The sequence below is a fragment of the Carlito syrichta genome, unplaced genomic scaffold (genome assembly GCF_000164805.1).
Source record: "Carlito syrichta isolate Samal-C Ts95f unplaced genomic scaffold, Tarsius_syrichta-2.0.1 Scaffold316506, whole genome shotgun sequence".
Taxonomy (NCBI): domain Eukaryota; kingdom Metazoa; phylum Chordata; class Mammalia; order Primates; family Tarsiidae; genus Carlito; species Carlito syrichta.
The window spans coordinates 48,639-62,912 of record NW_007260602.1 but is presented as its reverse complement, the minus strand read 5'-3'; the positions used below and the strand labels follow the sequence as shown (position 1 = coordinate 62,912).

Here is a 14,274-nt window from a genome sequence, read left to right as displayed (position 1 = left end):
CCATCCCTCAGTACTTACTCCAAGAAATGAAAACACATGAGTATTTTCAGTTTTATTCACAACTGCCAACAAATTGGAAACAACCCAAATGTCTGTAAACTGATGAGTGGACAATTGGATAGAGCCACACCACTGGAATACTACTCAGCAATAAAAAGGAATGAGCTACAGCTGTCCTCTGCGGGGCACTGATTCTAGCACATCCCCGCCCATATACTAAAATCTGCAGCTGCTGAAGTCCCTTGTATAAGATGGCGTAATATTTGCATAGAAACTCTGGCATACTTTAAGGCATCTCGAGATTACTTAAAATACCTGGTAGGGTGTAAGTGCCATGCACAAAGTTGTTACACTATAGTTTAAAATTTACATTTCTATTGTTGTATTGGTGGCTCATGCCTGTAATTCCAGCACTTTGGGAGGCAGAGGCGAGAGGATTGCCTGAACTCAGGGGTTCAAGACCAGCCTGGGCCACCTGGTGAGACCTCATTTCTACAATAAATCAAAAAAATTAGCCAGGTGTGGGGGCATGTGCCTGTAAGTCCAGCTACTTGGAAGGCTGAGATGGAAGGATTCCTTGAGTCCAGAAGGTCAAGGCTGTGGTGGCTGTGAGCATGCCACTGCACTCCAGCCTGGGCAATAGTGAGACTCCAACTCAAAAAATATATATATTTTTTCTGAGTATTCTCCATCTGTGGTTGGTTGAATCTGTGGAGAGGGAACCTGCAGATATGAAGACTCAACTATACTAACAGATGCAACAGCATGGGTAATAGCATAAACTCAAAAATGTATGCTAAGTGAAAAAAGTCAGACGCAAAAAGGCTACATGGCTTCATTCTTAAGACATTCTATAGGAACATAAATCAGACTCGTGATTGCCAGGGGCTGGTGGCAGGAGGAGGGGACTGACTACAAAGGGACTTGAGGGGCCTTTTTGGGGTGACGGAAATGTTCTATATCAGAAATGTGGTGGTAGCTACCTAACCACACTTCTCAAAATTCATCGAACTGTACACCTTAGAAAAGCAAATTTTATTACATGAAAATTATACCTCAAATGAACCTGACTTAAGAAAATATTAAAACAAACCTAAAAAAACAAATCTAAGAAAAAAATAACTTACAGTTTTTCCAATTCTGGAGTCATCATAAGGAAGTTCTCAATTATTTTCATTGGGACTTGTGTGGCTCCCACGTCCCTGAAGGAGAAAGCCCAAACATTCATGATGTGAACCCCAATACAAAGATTCTGTACTTAAAAAGATATTTAAAGGACATGTGATTACTTCAATTTGAGCTTCTGTATAAAACAAGCCAGCCCAGGAGCCTATTTGCCATAGGAGATAATTCCGGAGAGATCTTATTAAAGAAATTTAAGTATATTTGCATAATAAAAGTGATATTAACTAGTAGAAGCTATACCCTCTTTTACCATTATCTTGCTTCTCATTTTCATATTGCTTCAACTCTCTGTTTTTTGGAGTCTCATTCTGTTGCCTTGGCTGGAGGGCAGTGGCATGATCCCAGCTTGCCACAGCTTCGACCTCCTGGGCTCAAGGAATCCTCCCACCTCAGCCTTTCGAGTAGTTGGGATTATAGGCGCACACCACCATAACAGTTAATCTTTTTTTTTTGTAGAGATGAGGTCTTGCCCAGGCTGGTCTTGAACTCCTGGAATTGAGTGATTCTCCTGCCCTAGCCTCCCAAGGTGACAGGATCATGCCCAGCCTTGTTCACCTCTCTTGATTACTTGCTCTGTTTTTTCTTTTCAAAATAATAAACGCAGCCAGGCTCGGTGGTTCAGCCTGTAATCCCACGCCTTTGGGAGGCTGAGGTGAGTGGATTGCCTGAGCCCGCAGGTTCGAGACCCGCCTGGGCAGTGAGACCTCATCTCGACAATAAATCAAAAAATCAGCCAGGCGTGGTAGCGCATGCCTGTAATTCCGGCTACTCGGAAGGCTGAGGCGGAAGGATCGCCGGAGCCCAGCAGGTTGAGGCTGCAGTGGGCGGGAGCGGCCACTGCACTCCAGTCTGGGCGACAGAGTGAGACTCCAACTCAAAAAATAAAAAAAACAAATAAATAAATAAAATAAACGCCTATGCCTCTTTGCTTTCTGGGATAATCCATATTCTTTTTTGTTGTTGTTGTTAATCAATATTTTTTATTATGATTTTGTGGGGTACAGTTAAGGGTTAGGTGTACAATTATGTTTCGTTCAGGCACCCTGCTAAGAGGTGTTTCCCCATCCCCAGACAGATATTTGCGACTGTTAATCCTATCCCCCTCCCCCATAATCCATATTCTTACACGTGCCCATGTTCCACATTTATGTGTGTCCTTCAGTACTGCTCCCTTCCCCTCCTAGTCATCTCTTTTCTTTACTTTTTTAATTTTTTTATTTTAAAATTGTGGGGTACAATTCAGGATTAGGTACACAAACATTCATTGTGCGGGTTCCCTTGTTGATGAGGTGTGCCCCCCTTGCCCAGGCAGATTTCGACTACCGACAATTCCACATACCCACCCCCTCAAACCCCTTACAGTTTCCCGCTACTATCAATTCCTTTCTTACAGTATTATGATAGTTGTTCAAGGTCCACTTATGAGTGAGGACATGTGATACTTAGTTCTTTGTTTCTGTGAAAGATCACTCAGTATTATAGACTCTAATTCCATTCAGATTGCTGCGAAGTTTATGATTTTGTTCTTATTTACGGCTGTGTAATAGCCCATTGTGTATATGTTCCACATTTTTAAAATCCAGTCCTCTTTTGATGGGCAGCACGGTTGGTTCCATGTTCTTGCTATTGTGAACAATGCTGCAATAAACATGTGTGCAGGTATCTTTGATTTATTTATCTATTTATTTATTTTTTCAGCTCCCAGCTGTCTCACACTCTGCCTCCCCCAGCTGGAACTGGTGGCAGTAGAACCAGAGATCATCTGGAGCCCTGTGACCCGGCAGAGACCTGCACTTTTATTTACTTTTTTTATTAAATAAAGACGGGGTCTTGTTATGCTGCCTAGGTTGGTCTCGAACTCATGGCCTGAAGCAATCTTCCTACCTCAGCATCCCAAATTGTTGGGATTACAGGTGTGAGCCACCACACTCAGCCAATATATATCCTTTGAAATCCTTTTCTTTGCCAATAACTTTTTTTCAATAACCAGTTAAAATTTAAATTACAACTTTTTAGCCAAAATGCAAAATACTTAAATCTTTGATGAAAGTAAAAAAGAAGAGCCGAAATCATCTCATGGCTTAAGCGATCACTGGAATACTTACGTGTATTTTAATGCTGGTAATCTAAAAAGGTGCGGATCATCCACGGTCTTCAGTGGATTCTTACTTAAAATCCTGAGAAATGCAATGGAATTAAAATTATCTACATTTTCAATATGCATGAAACTGCACAGAAAGTATCTATTTTTTTTTTGGTGTGGAACTAGTAGGTTAAAAAAGGTTTTCTGTCTTTACTTATATATCACCCATAGACTCCGAAAAGCACTCTTCCCTTGGGAACTACCCAGGTCTCTAGAAGATGGAGTGAAGAAGAGAAAGAAAGGAAGAAAAAAAAATTATAGCAAAGAAAAAATATGCCAAAGAACTTTTCAGGTAAAACCCCCAGAAATGACTATGCTGATAGGAAGCCTTTGCTCTGTAGGAAACACTATTTTTAGTGTTCTCCATAATTCAAGGTGCCATCTTTCATCTCTATAAACTTTTTTTAAAATTATTTATTTATTTATTTAGAGTTGGAGTCTCTCTGTGTCACCCAGGCCAGAGTGCAGTGACAACCTCAGCCTGGTGGGTTCAAGTGATCCTTCTGCTTCAGCCTTCCAAGTAGCTGGAACCACAGGCATGCGCCACCATTCCTGGCTAATATTTTGATTTACTGTAGAGACGAGTTCTCGCCATGTTGCTCAGGCTAGTCTCGAATCCCTGAGCTCAGACAATCCTCTCGTCTCCGCCTCCCAAAGTGCCAGGATTACAGGTGTGAGCTACCATGGCTGGCTAATCTTTATAAATTAAAAAAAACAATCATTTTATCCACCCAGTTAAGAAAAAAACAGTACCAATTCCTTGGCTTTAGAGACAAAGAAAAAGGGATAAATCTAAGAGGAAGAGCAGATGAAGCCACCCTCCCCTCACACACTCCTGCTGGTCTTCCGTGTCACACCACTGCCTCTGTCACAGTGCATGGAATCGCCTGTTCTCTGCCAGTCTCTTAGACTGTCAGCTCCTTAAGGGCAGGAACCACACCTGCTGTCATTGTCATCCCTGTGCCTGGCATAGCGCCTGAAATTTACTAGGTATTTCACAAGTGTTGTTGAATAAATAAATAACATTTTGTTTATATATCTATAAAATAAAAAGTTCATTTTTGTTAAAAATTTTTATTCCAAGATGCTGGAATATTTTCTTTTCAATTATTTAAAGCAAACAAGGAAAGAAAGGAAGAAAGAAAAGAAAAGAAACAGGAAGAAAGAAAACAAAATCTGCCTTTTGGTTAGCTCAAGAATCATTAGTGTACTTTTGCAGAACATTATAAAAACAATAATTATCATGACAGCTATATCCATTGGGCTGCCAGGCAGCTGTGATCAGCATTTCACATTTAATCCTCACAATAACTTTATGTGGTAGATAATACCATTACCCCATTTTAACATGAGGAAACTGAGGCACAGAGAGGTTCTATAACTTGTCCTAGTCAGTAAACTGCTAAGAAGCAAAGTTGGAATTTGAAGTCAGAAACACAAAGTCTGTGCTTACCCTGAATGAAGAAAAGGGATTTAAAAGAGCTGCTACTTTAACCTTGATTCTGAGAGGACCAAATACAGAAATGCCTTTGTAACCTTCACCTTCTTTATCTCAGAGAGCCTCTATAAGAACTACAGTTTCTCTTTTTATTTCTTTTCCCTAATCATTTCCCATAATTAAATATTTAACTAGTCCATGGTCATAGACACTTAAGAGATTTAAACCCATGCTATAGGTGACATCAGAGAAAATGATGGAGTAGGGACACCTGAAGATCCATCCCTTTGTAAAAGCAACCAGAAAAAAAAAAAAAAGAAGCAAAAATGGGCCAGAACCAACTTGTTCAGAACTCAGGAAATGTAACCAAAGTCTTAACAGCATTTATTAACCCAAGGGGCATTTATTCAAGAAACTTTCTGTAAGAACAGTGAGATTTGTGTTGTTTTAACTTGCCCTAGACCATTTTTTACTCTCCAGCTCCATAGGAGCCTTGAAAAGCAGCCCACATCCCCAGTGCCAGAGTGAGCAGAATGGAGCTGGGACTCCTTCAAAGCCTCATTCCCAATGAATTGTCATTGTTTCACCTGTGTGGTGGTTCCCTGGAAGACCCCACTTGAAAGGCTTGTCTTATTTGACCTGACTGAGAGCTGTCTAGTGCTGAAGTCTCTCCCTAGTGGGTGTTTTGGGAAAACAATTACAGGCAAGTGTTTTAACACAGCAGCTACATGAGGTGATGGATAACAGTTGGAACAAAACAACAAAAGAAGCCGGGCTTGGTGGCTCAGCCTGTAATCCCGCACCTTTGGGAGGCTGAGGTGAGTGGATTGCCTGAGCCCGCGAGTTCGAGATCCACCTGGGCAACTTAGCAAGACCTCATCTCTACAATAAATCAAAATGAGCTGGGCGTGGTAGCGCGCGCCTGTAGTTCCAGCTACTTGGAAGGTTGAGGCGGAAGGATCGTTGGAGCCCAGCAGGTCGAGGCTGCGGTGGCCGGGAGTGGCCACTGCACTCCAGTCTGGGTGACAGAGTGAGACTCCAACTCAAAACAAACAAATAAACAAAAGAGCATAATCAGAATTTTTGACAGGAAAAACCAAGGAATGAGATGTCCATAGGAGTTCTGTAAGATTCCCACATATCTTTGGGAACCTGGAAGACCATGAGACATGTTCCTGGGAGTCTGGATGGTCATGCACATACATAGGGTTGTGAGCATGGTCAGAAAGACCTGAAAAGTCCCTAAACTCTTACTCCTGGCTGATCTGAGGTTCTGTATGAGCAGGAAGGAAACATCCCACAAGGAAAAGCTCAGGACCAGATGGCTTCATCAGTGAAGCTTCCAAATATTTAAAGAATTAACACCAATTCTTCATAAAAGTTTTTCAAAATATAAATGAGGAAAGAACATTTCCTAACTCATTCTATGAGGTTGATATTACCCTGATTCCTAAACCAAATGCATTACAAGGAAAAAAATTACAGATTAACATTTCTTATGAATATAGATGCAAAAGTCCTCAACAAATACTAGCAAGCCAAATTCAACAGAGTCTATAAAAAGGACCGGAGGATGACACGGCTACAGGTGCTGTGGAGTTCTAGTCCCTGGCTCCTGTTCCTGACTCACTGATGTTCATTTTGGCCCAGGAACAAGTTGGTTAGGAAGCCGTGCCACAGCCATGACTTTTCTAAAAAAATGAACCTGTTATTGAAAACATAATAATTTTTAAAGAGATGGGGTCTCACTATGTTGCCCAGGATGAACTCAAACTTTGTAGGCTAAAGGAACCCTTCTGTCTTAGCTTCCAGAGTAGCTCGGACTTCAGGCAACTGCCTCTGCACCCAGCTCACAGCCATGCCTTTTAAAGATACCAGAAAAACACCCATGGAACCAGAGGTTTCATGAATTAGAATTATTCACACTAGTTGCAACGCAAAATCCCTGGAAAAAGTGTATGCTGACTTGATTAGAGGTGCAAAAAAAAAAGAATCTCCAAGTGAAAGGATCAGATCGGATGTTTACCAGGACTTTGAGAACACAAGAGAAACTCCCTGTGATGAACCTTGAAAACAGACCGTGTGAAACGAAGACAGAAGCAACAGGCCACCTACTGTTGAAATGTACAGAACAGGAAAATCCATATGAAATGTACAGAACAGGAAAATCCATAGGGACAGAATGTAGATTAGGAGTTGCCCAGGCCTGGGGGAAGAGAGAAATGTGGAGCGATGGCTAACTTTTAGGGGTGATGAAAATGTTCTGTAACTAGAGAATGACAAAATGGTGGTTGTTGCACAACCTCGTGAATATCCTACCACTACTGAATTGCACACCTTGTGAGGCGGCATCTTATAGTATGTGGGTGACATCTCGATTTACCAGAAAGGACCATGGCAATCTGTAGAGCACCAGGGGGTGAGGCCCTATTCCAGTTCATATCCCCAGCCCTTAGTCCAGTGCCTGGCACACAAGGGGCACGGCACGTGCGGATGTTTTTGAATGAACTCATTCATTTTTTTCCACTGTGATTCCATGGTTTGGGTTTTTTTTTCTTTCTGGTGTTGTCTACATAATTATAGTGACACATGATTCTTAAGAGGGACTCTTGGTGTCGTAAAACCCTTGTAAAGGTGGAGAGTGTAACACACTTGATGCTGTCTCATCAGGTGAGGGACCTAACGAGCTTGCTCTCTGGTGCCAGGGCAAACGAAACCGAGACCGTCAGTGTCCTGTCCCGGAGTCCGGCACCAGCAAGTGAATGAGGGGAGGGAGGAGGCTGCTGTAGATAGGCCTCTGCAACCATTGCTCTCTTGGCTCTGGCACACCCTAGCCCCTCTCTCCAGCTCACAGGGAGCTTGTGAAACCAGGCTTCTGAAGCCCAAGACAGGAGGACCATGCTTTCTAAAGTCAAGTTCAGAGGAGAATCTTCACCTCGAGGTTAGTGGCCATTCATACCCACTCTGATTTGCTGTCATCACAGAGAAATCATGGAATTTGTGAGCTGAAAGCGACTGAAACGCACACTTCTTGTTGAAGGGCAGTCGGGAAAGAAGTCTGTGGAATTAGGCTAGAGCCATCCATTTTCTTTGTGAATGGTTCTGCACTATAGCTTAACATGAACACCGTTTTCCCACACTGCGAGGGTTCCCATTGCCCATAGATCACTCCTAGCTTCATAGGTATGCACTTTTTGAAAAATAACGTTCTGGGCGATTGGGGAGAGAAGTGCCCAGTGCAGGGTTTCAGGAATTCTTTGTGCTTTACTGTTTAAAAGCAACAGACACCAAGAAGGCACCCAGCACCCTTTGCTCCCAGGAGGACTCTGCGATAAGCTTCCTTCTTTGCAGCTAGAAGCTACAGACTTCCTTCTTTGCAGACACTTAAGTCGTTGGAAACCCTGCATGTGAGCTGGAATCGAAGTTCAGTTTAAAAAGCGGAATTTCAAGGATCATCCATGTCAGAGCAGCATCATGGGCCTCCCCTGACAGTGCTCACCTGAGGGTTACTTGCTTGGTGCTTTTTCTTGCCCAGGCCAAAGACCAGTACCAGGGAAAGCAGACACATCATACATGCGCTGCACAAGCCCCATGGCCTCTTTGTGTCTCAGTTTCCTCATTTGAAAAAAATGAGTGAATCTCAAGACATGCTTTTCAGAGTTCATAATGGGCTTCTACCCTGCTAACCAATAGCTGGATGAGATTTTTACACATCAACAGTTGTTTACATGTGTTCGTCTTCTATTTCACTTACAGTTTTTGTAAAAACTGCATGTTGTGCCAGGCCTGGAATGCTCCAAAGCTCACTTCTGTAAGTAAATTGCAGCTCAGATTGCTACAAAAAAGGAAACAAGCAAAGAAGGGAAAAGGTGTTATTTCAGAGCATTCATCATTTGGCAGGGATCCTAATTTATATGTGATGAAACGTGACCTCAGGACTTTCCCCACACACCAAGGAAATCTCACCAGAAGGACTGGCTTCTGACTCATACTTTCATATTTACATGTGGGGTGCATGAGCTACACAACAGTGAATGCTCAGAAGCATCCGTGTTCATCATTGTTATTTCTCTGGAGCAGGGTTTCACAGCTTCAGTGCTACTGGTCTTTTGGGCTGTGCAGTTCTCTGTTGTGGGGTTTGTCCTGGACTCTGCAGGGTATTCAGCAACATCCCTGGCCTCTGCACCTCAGAAGCCAGGAGCACATCCACAGCGGTGACAACCAGAACTGTCTCCAGACGTTGCCAGATGTCACCTGGGTGCAAAACCACACTGGCTGGGAACCACTGTCTACAATGATTCTCTGTGACCTGTGATCTCATTAATTTTTGCTAGAGACCAAAAGGACTTGTTATATAATTCCAGTAACTTTCTACTAGTAACACTATGCGTATTTCAAAGTGAATAGCAAAAAGGTTTACAAATACATTTTATAAAAGTTCCAAATATAATGAAGTCATGTCTGTAACTTACACGACCTGCAGGAATGGTAGTGCTTCAAATGTCCCTCTTTCGATAAATTGTATTTTGTTGCAGGATAAGTCTCTAGGAAAAGGACAAAGAAAGTATTACCTTGATTCACTATTGGAAACCAAATTAGGAAGAATAAACAGTAGAGTTTGGGATGATAAAATGGAACACACAGTCTGTCTAAACTCTAAGCATTTGGACTTGTGTTGAGCTTCCTGGAGCCCTGACCTGCCTGCACCTCTCCTGGAGTCTCACCTTCATGCTTTTCATAAATAAAATATTTCCCTCTACACACATCTTGAGAGATTCCCAACATCAGGAGACTTGATTGGATGACCTTTTGTAGTCTCATGAAATTCTAGATTATGATCCCAAGGTTTTTATCTCTCTATATAATTTCTAATATTAAAAGGCATATTCTCACAATAATATACTTTTCTGGTTTAGTTCTGTTTCTCTAAGTCAGTTTAATACTAGAAGAAATACAAGCTATGCTTTCACGTCATTTGAAAGGAAGTTACCCCACTAATACCTAACTTGGAAATAATTCAAATCATATTAACGTAATTAATTCCTATCGTATTAACAGAAGCTCATTGTTGGTTTTATCTTGCCCTAATATCCCGTGAAAGCAAGTTTTTCAGCTGTCCAGTGGTGGGACAACCAGAAAACAACATGGAACTAGACTGTGATGTGAAAACCCCCATTAGTGACTAGAATAGCCGCTGTTTGCAGTGACTCCAGCTCACCCCCATCTTCACCGGATGGCATGACTGTTGTCTGACTGTGTCTCCATCTCAGTCTCCCTCTCCAATTCATCCTGCACACAGGCACCAGAACTCTCCAGAACTGGTTTTCAAAACCAGCATCACCTGGGTATTTGCTGAAGATGCAAATTCTTGGCACTGCCCCAGCCTGAACGAAGCAGTAACTGGGGTGGAGTAGACAACCGAGTTCTAACAAGCCCTCCAGGTGACTGAGATGCAGGCTCAGCCGGGCTTGGTGGCTTAGCCTGTAATCCCGTGCTTTGGGAGGCTGAGGTGAGTGGATTGCCTGAGCCCACGGGTTCGAGACCTGCCTCGGCAACTTGGCGAGACCTAATTTCTACAAGAAATCAAAAAATCAGCCGGGTGTGGTAGTGCGTGCCTGTAATTCTGGCTACTCGGAAGGCTGAGGTGGAAGGATTGCCGGAGCCCAGCAGGTCGAGGCTGTGGTGGCCGGGAGCGGGCATGGCACTCCAGTCTGGGCAACAGAGTGAGACTCCAACTGATAAAAAAAAGAGATGCAGGCTCAAGTCTGTGTTAAAGGAGTGCTGGGATAACATGTGTCCCAGGACGGCTCCTTTGCCCTGGAAGATCTGGCTCCAGACTCCTGTTCCTCCTCCTTGGACTCTACAGGGATTCATGGCATTCCTCAAATGCCTTCTCCCCTTCTTCCGTTTTCCTTTTGCAAGTTTAGAGTATTCTCCCCAAGAGGGTTGTCTGATGCTACCCAGTGGCCCTTCAAGGCCTTGGTAAAAAGGCATTGCTTCTCATATGAAGCAGCGATCTTCATAGCAGCGTGATAATAACACCTTCCCCTGATCCAAACAGAAGTCTGTGCCCTCTTCTCGGCTCCAGAAGCAGCATATCCCCCTTGGGCCTAGGTCTAGTTCTTGTTTTAATGCGATTATTTTGCCATCGTGTTTCTTCTCAGCATAGACTTTGAGAGCATGGACTGGGTCTTGCTCGCCTGCCCTGCCCTCCATGTTTAAGATGGAAATAAACTCAAATATTTAGACAATAGGAAGCTGGAAGCGAGTAGAAGGAAAAGGACTGCTTTAAAAGCAATGAGTGTGTTAGTCCGTGGCCCCTTTTCTGCCTCTCTGCCACACTCTGCGACCCACTCAGTGCTACGGGCTGCTATGGGTTTAGCATCTGTGTTTGTTCCCTGGTGAAGGGGAGGAACCTTGTCTTTCTCCTCTCTGAGTCCCCCAGGTTAGGCACAGTGCTTGGCATATCCCTTTTGAGCTTTTTAAATTGATTGGCATTTCTCTTTAATAAATGAGACTACGTGTGCTAACATGAAATGATTCGCTTACAAAGTATTTCATCACAGAAGCAATGACAGGCCTACTCCATTGAGCAGTCATCTCGTTGGCTTTTCCCCAAACATGGCAGAGGTGCCCAAGTCCAAAGGGACCAACCCCTAAGGCCTCAAAGATGTGAAAAATCAAAGGACTGCCCAAGTCCCACTCCCTTAAGCCTTCTACATCTGAAATATCGATTTGCTCAAAGGCACCATTCATTAGTTTAATGAGGATTAATGACTTACACACCTCTGGACCCCACAGACAAGGGATACAGATCAAGTTTTCATAGCTAAAAACATAGTATCTTCCTAACTCTAAACAGGCAGAAATACTAGGCAGGTGTTCCCTCCTTGGCGACAAGGCTGGAGAGTTTAATTTTATGATTAGTTGGGGCATTTTGTGAAGAGTTGGGCATTTCTGATTTCCTCACTTAGTGCAAACGCTTCCAGTTCTATCACTTCACTATCATTTTAAACACCGATTTTTTTCCTTTTTTTTTTGAGTCGGAGTCTCACTCTGTCGCCCAGGCTGAAGGGCAGTGGCACGCTTACGGCTACTGCAGCCTCGACCTGCTGGGCTCAGGCAATCTTCCCACTCAGCCTTCCAAGTAGCTGGGACTACAGGCACCTGCCACCATGCCCAGCTAATTTTTTGATTTATTGTAAAGAGAGACCTTGCAAGTTGCCCAGGCTGGTCTTGAACTCTTGGGCTCAGACAATCTTCTTGCCTCTGCCTTCCAAAGTGCTGGGATGACAGGCATGAATCACCGTGCCTGACCTTAAACATCTATTTTTAATATAAAAATTCCTGCCATGACATCCTAATACCAGTCATTCTCTTGGTAACTTAATATTCTTCATAATATTGTTTATATAATTCATCTGCTTAATTACTTAATATTAAATGTCAATTTATTTCTGATTAAATTATCAAACATTCTGGATTAATACAGTAAAATTAATTGAGGTGGTCTATATTTTCTTCTCCATTAGGCAACAATCTGAAGTTAACTTTACTTCCTCTCACTCAAATCCTTTTGGTGAAGGCCAGATAGCAAATGCTTCAGGCTTTGTGGGTCACTTATGGTCTCTGTGGCATGTTCTTACTTTCTTTTACAGTCCTTTAAAACCATTCTTTTTTATTTTTATTATTATTTTTTTTGGGTTGGAGTCTCACTCCATCACCCAGGCCAGAGTGCAGTAGCACTCTCATGGCCACACCAGCGTCGACCTGCTGGGCTCCAGCGATACGTCTGCCTCAACCTCCCAAGTAGCTGGATCTACAAGCTCGCACGACCACGCCTGGCTAATTTTTGAATTATTGTGGAGATGAGGTCTCTCCAAGTTGCCCAGGCTTGTCTTGAACCTACGGGTTCAGGCAATTCTCTTGCCTCGGCCTCCTTAAGTGCTGGGATTACAGGCTGAGCCACCAAGCCTGGCCTGAAAACCATTCTTAACGTGTGAGCTGTATAAGAACAGACTGCAGCTTGATCTGATCTACGGGCTGGAGACTAAATACACACAGAAGGAGATGGTGCATGAAAACACACGAAATAAGGTTCGCGTGGGGGTCAATCATTACTCAGATCTCTTCACCTGTGAAGCGTGTTCCTGACTGTATCTCATCTGTACAATTTTTAAAACTGAAAATTCATCGGATGTATTTAAGGCTCGAGATGGGTGGGACCTTGCAGAGACTTACAGAATTGCAGTTTTATTGCTGGAAGAAAACTTGGAGTCTATCTGATTTGAACCCCTTATTCATTTTATAGATAATAGAATTGAAAACTCATTAATAAATATGGTTAACTAACTTACAAATATCGCAGAGACAGCAGGCCTTCAAAAGTATCTTTCCGTAACTCAGTTATGGAGTTTTCACTGAGGATTCTGGAAAATGAAAAGGTTATTTCTGGGTGATCATGAAACAAATTGCAGCTGCTTGCTACACAGGACCAGCTCCTGTATGTGGAGGAAGCCTGGGAGTGATGCTGCTGAACACACGAATTCTGGTTGAATGCGGGGTGGTGATGTCTGCTGTTTTCATTTAGGCCCGCCTCACATTCTCCTCTTGTGCCCATGCCTCTCTGCCACAGACACACCCCCTCCCGCTCCTCCCACCAGCTTGTACACTTAATGCCTACTCTGGACCCCAAAGTCCCTGTTAGAGCCCAACTGCGAGTGGCATCATGACCAGCAGAATTGCCACCTCCTCTTTGTCGAGCCCCATTAAGAAAGCCCCACGAGGACTTATGTCAGGGCTCACGTGAAGCCTTTCATTTTCCCTCATTAAAACATTTTGGAGAACAGCTGGGTTTGGTGGCTCAGCCTGTAATCCCACGCCTTTGGGAGGCTGAGGTGAGTGGACTGCCTGAGCCCGCGGGTTCGAGACCCGCCTGGGCCGGCGAGACCTCATCTCTACAATAAAATCAAAAAATTAGCCGGGCGTGGTAGCACGTGCCTGTAATTCCGGCTACTCGGAAGGCTGAGGCGGAAGGATCGCCAAAGCCCAGCAGGTGAGGCTGCGGTGGCCGGGAGTGGCCACTGCACTCCAGTCTGGGCGACAGAGTGAGACTCCAACTCAAAAAAAAAAAATAAAAATTTTGGAGAACTACAATGTGCATAAAGCAGACATAAAGTAAGTGTCCCGCTTAATAAAGATAAAGCAGAGACCTCTGCAACATCAGGTCGAGAAAGATCACTGCTAGCATCCAAAAAGCCCCCAATGTGCCCCTCCTACCACTGCCCTCTCTCTGACCCCACCATAACTGCTTTTATTACAAAGACAGGGTTCACTCTGCTGTCCAGGCCAGAATGCAGTGGCACAATCACAGCTCACTGCAGCCAAGAAGCCCCCAGTATGCCCCTCCCATCACTGCCCTCTCTCTGACCCTACTGTAACAGCTTTTATTATTTTATTTTTTTTTTTTTGAGTCCGTCACCCAGACTGGAGTGCAGTGGCTGGTCCC

The 14,274-nt window shown here is 43.6% G+C and overlaps 1 protein-coding gene across 1 annotated transcript in view; it reads right to left on the bottom strand.

Annotated features, from left to right (window-relative positions):
• Positions 1-14,274, bottom strand: part of LOC103277199 (leucine-rich repeat-containing protein 37B-like) — a 42,783-nt gene that overhangs the window by 12,407 nt on the left and 16,102 nt on the right. Inside the window, 5 exon segments of the mRNA XM_021707323.1 lie at positions 1,128-1,202; positions 3,291-3,362; positions 8,521-8,601; positions 9,239-9,310; positions 13,124-13,195. Coding sequence (XP_021562998.1) covers positions 1,128-1,202; positions 3,291-3,362; positions 8,521-8,601; positions 9,239-9,310; positions 13,124-13,195 — 372 coding nt within the window.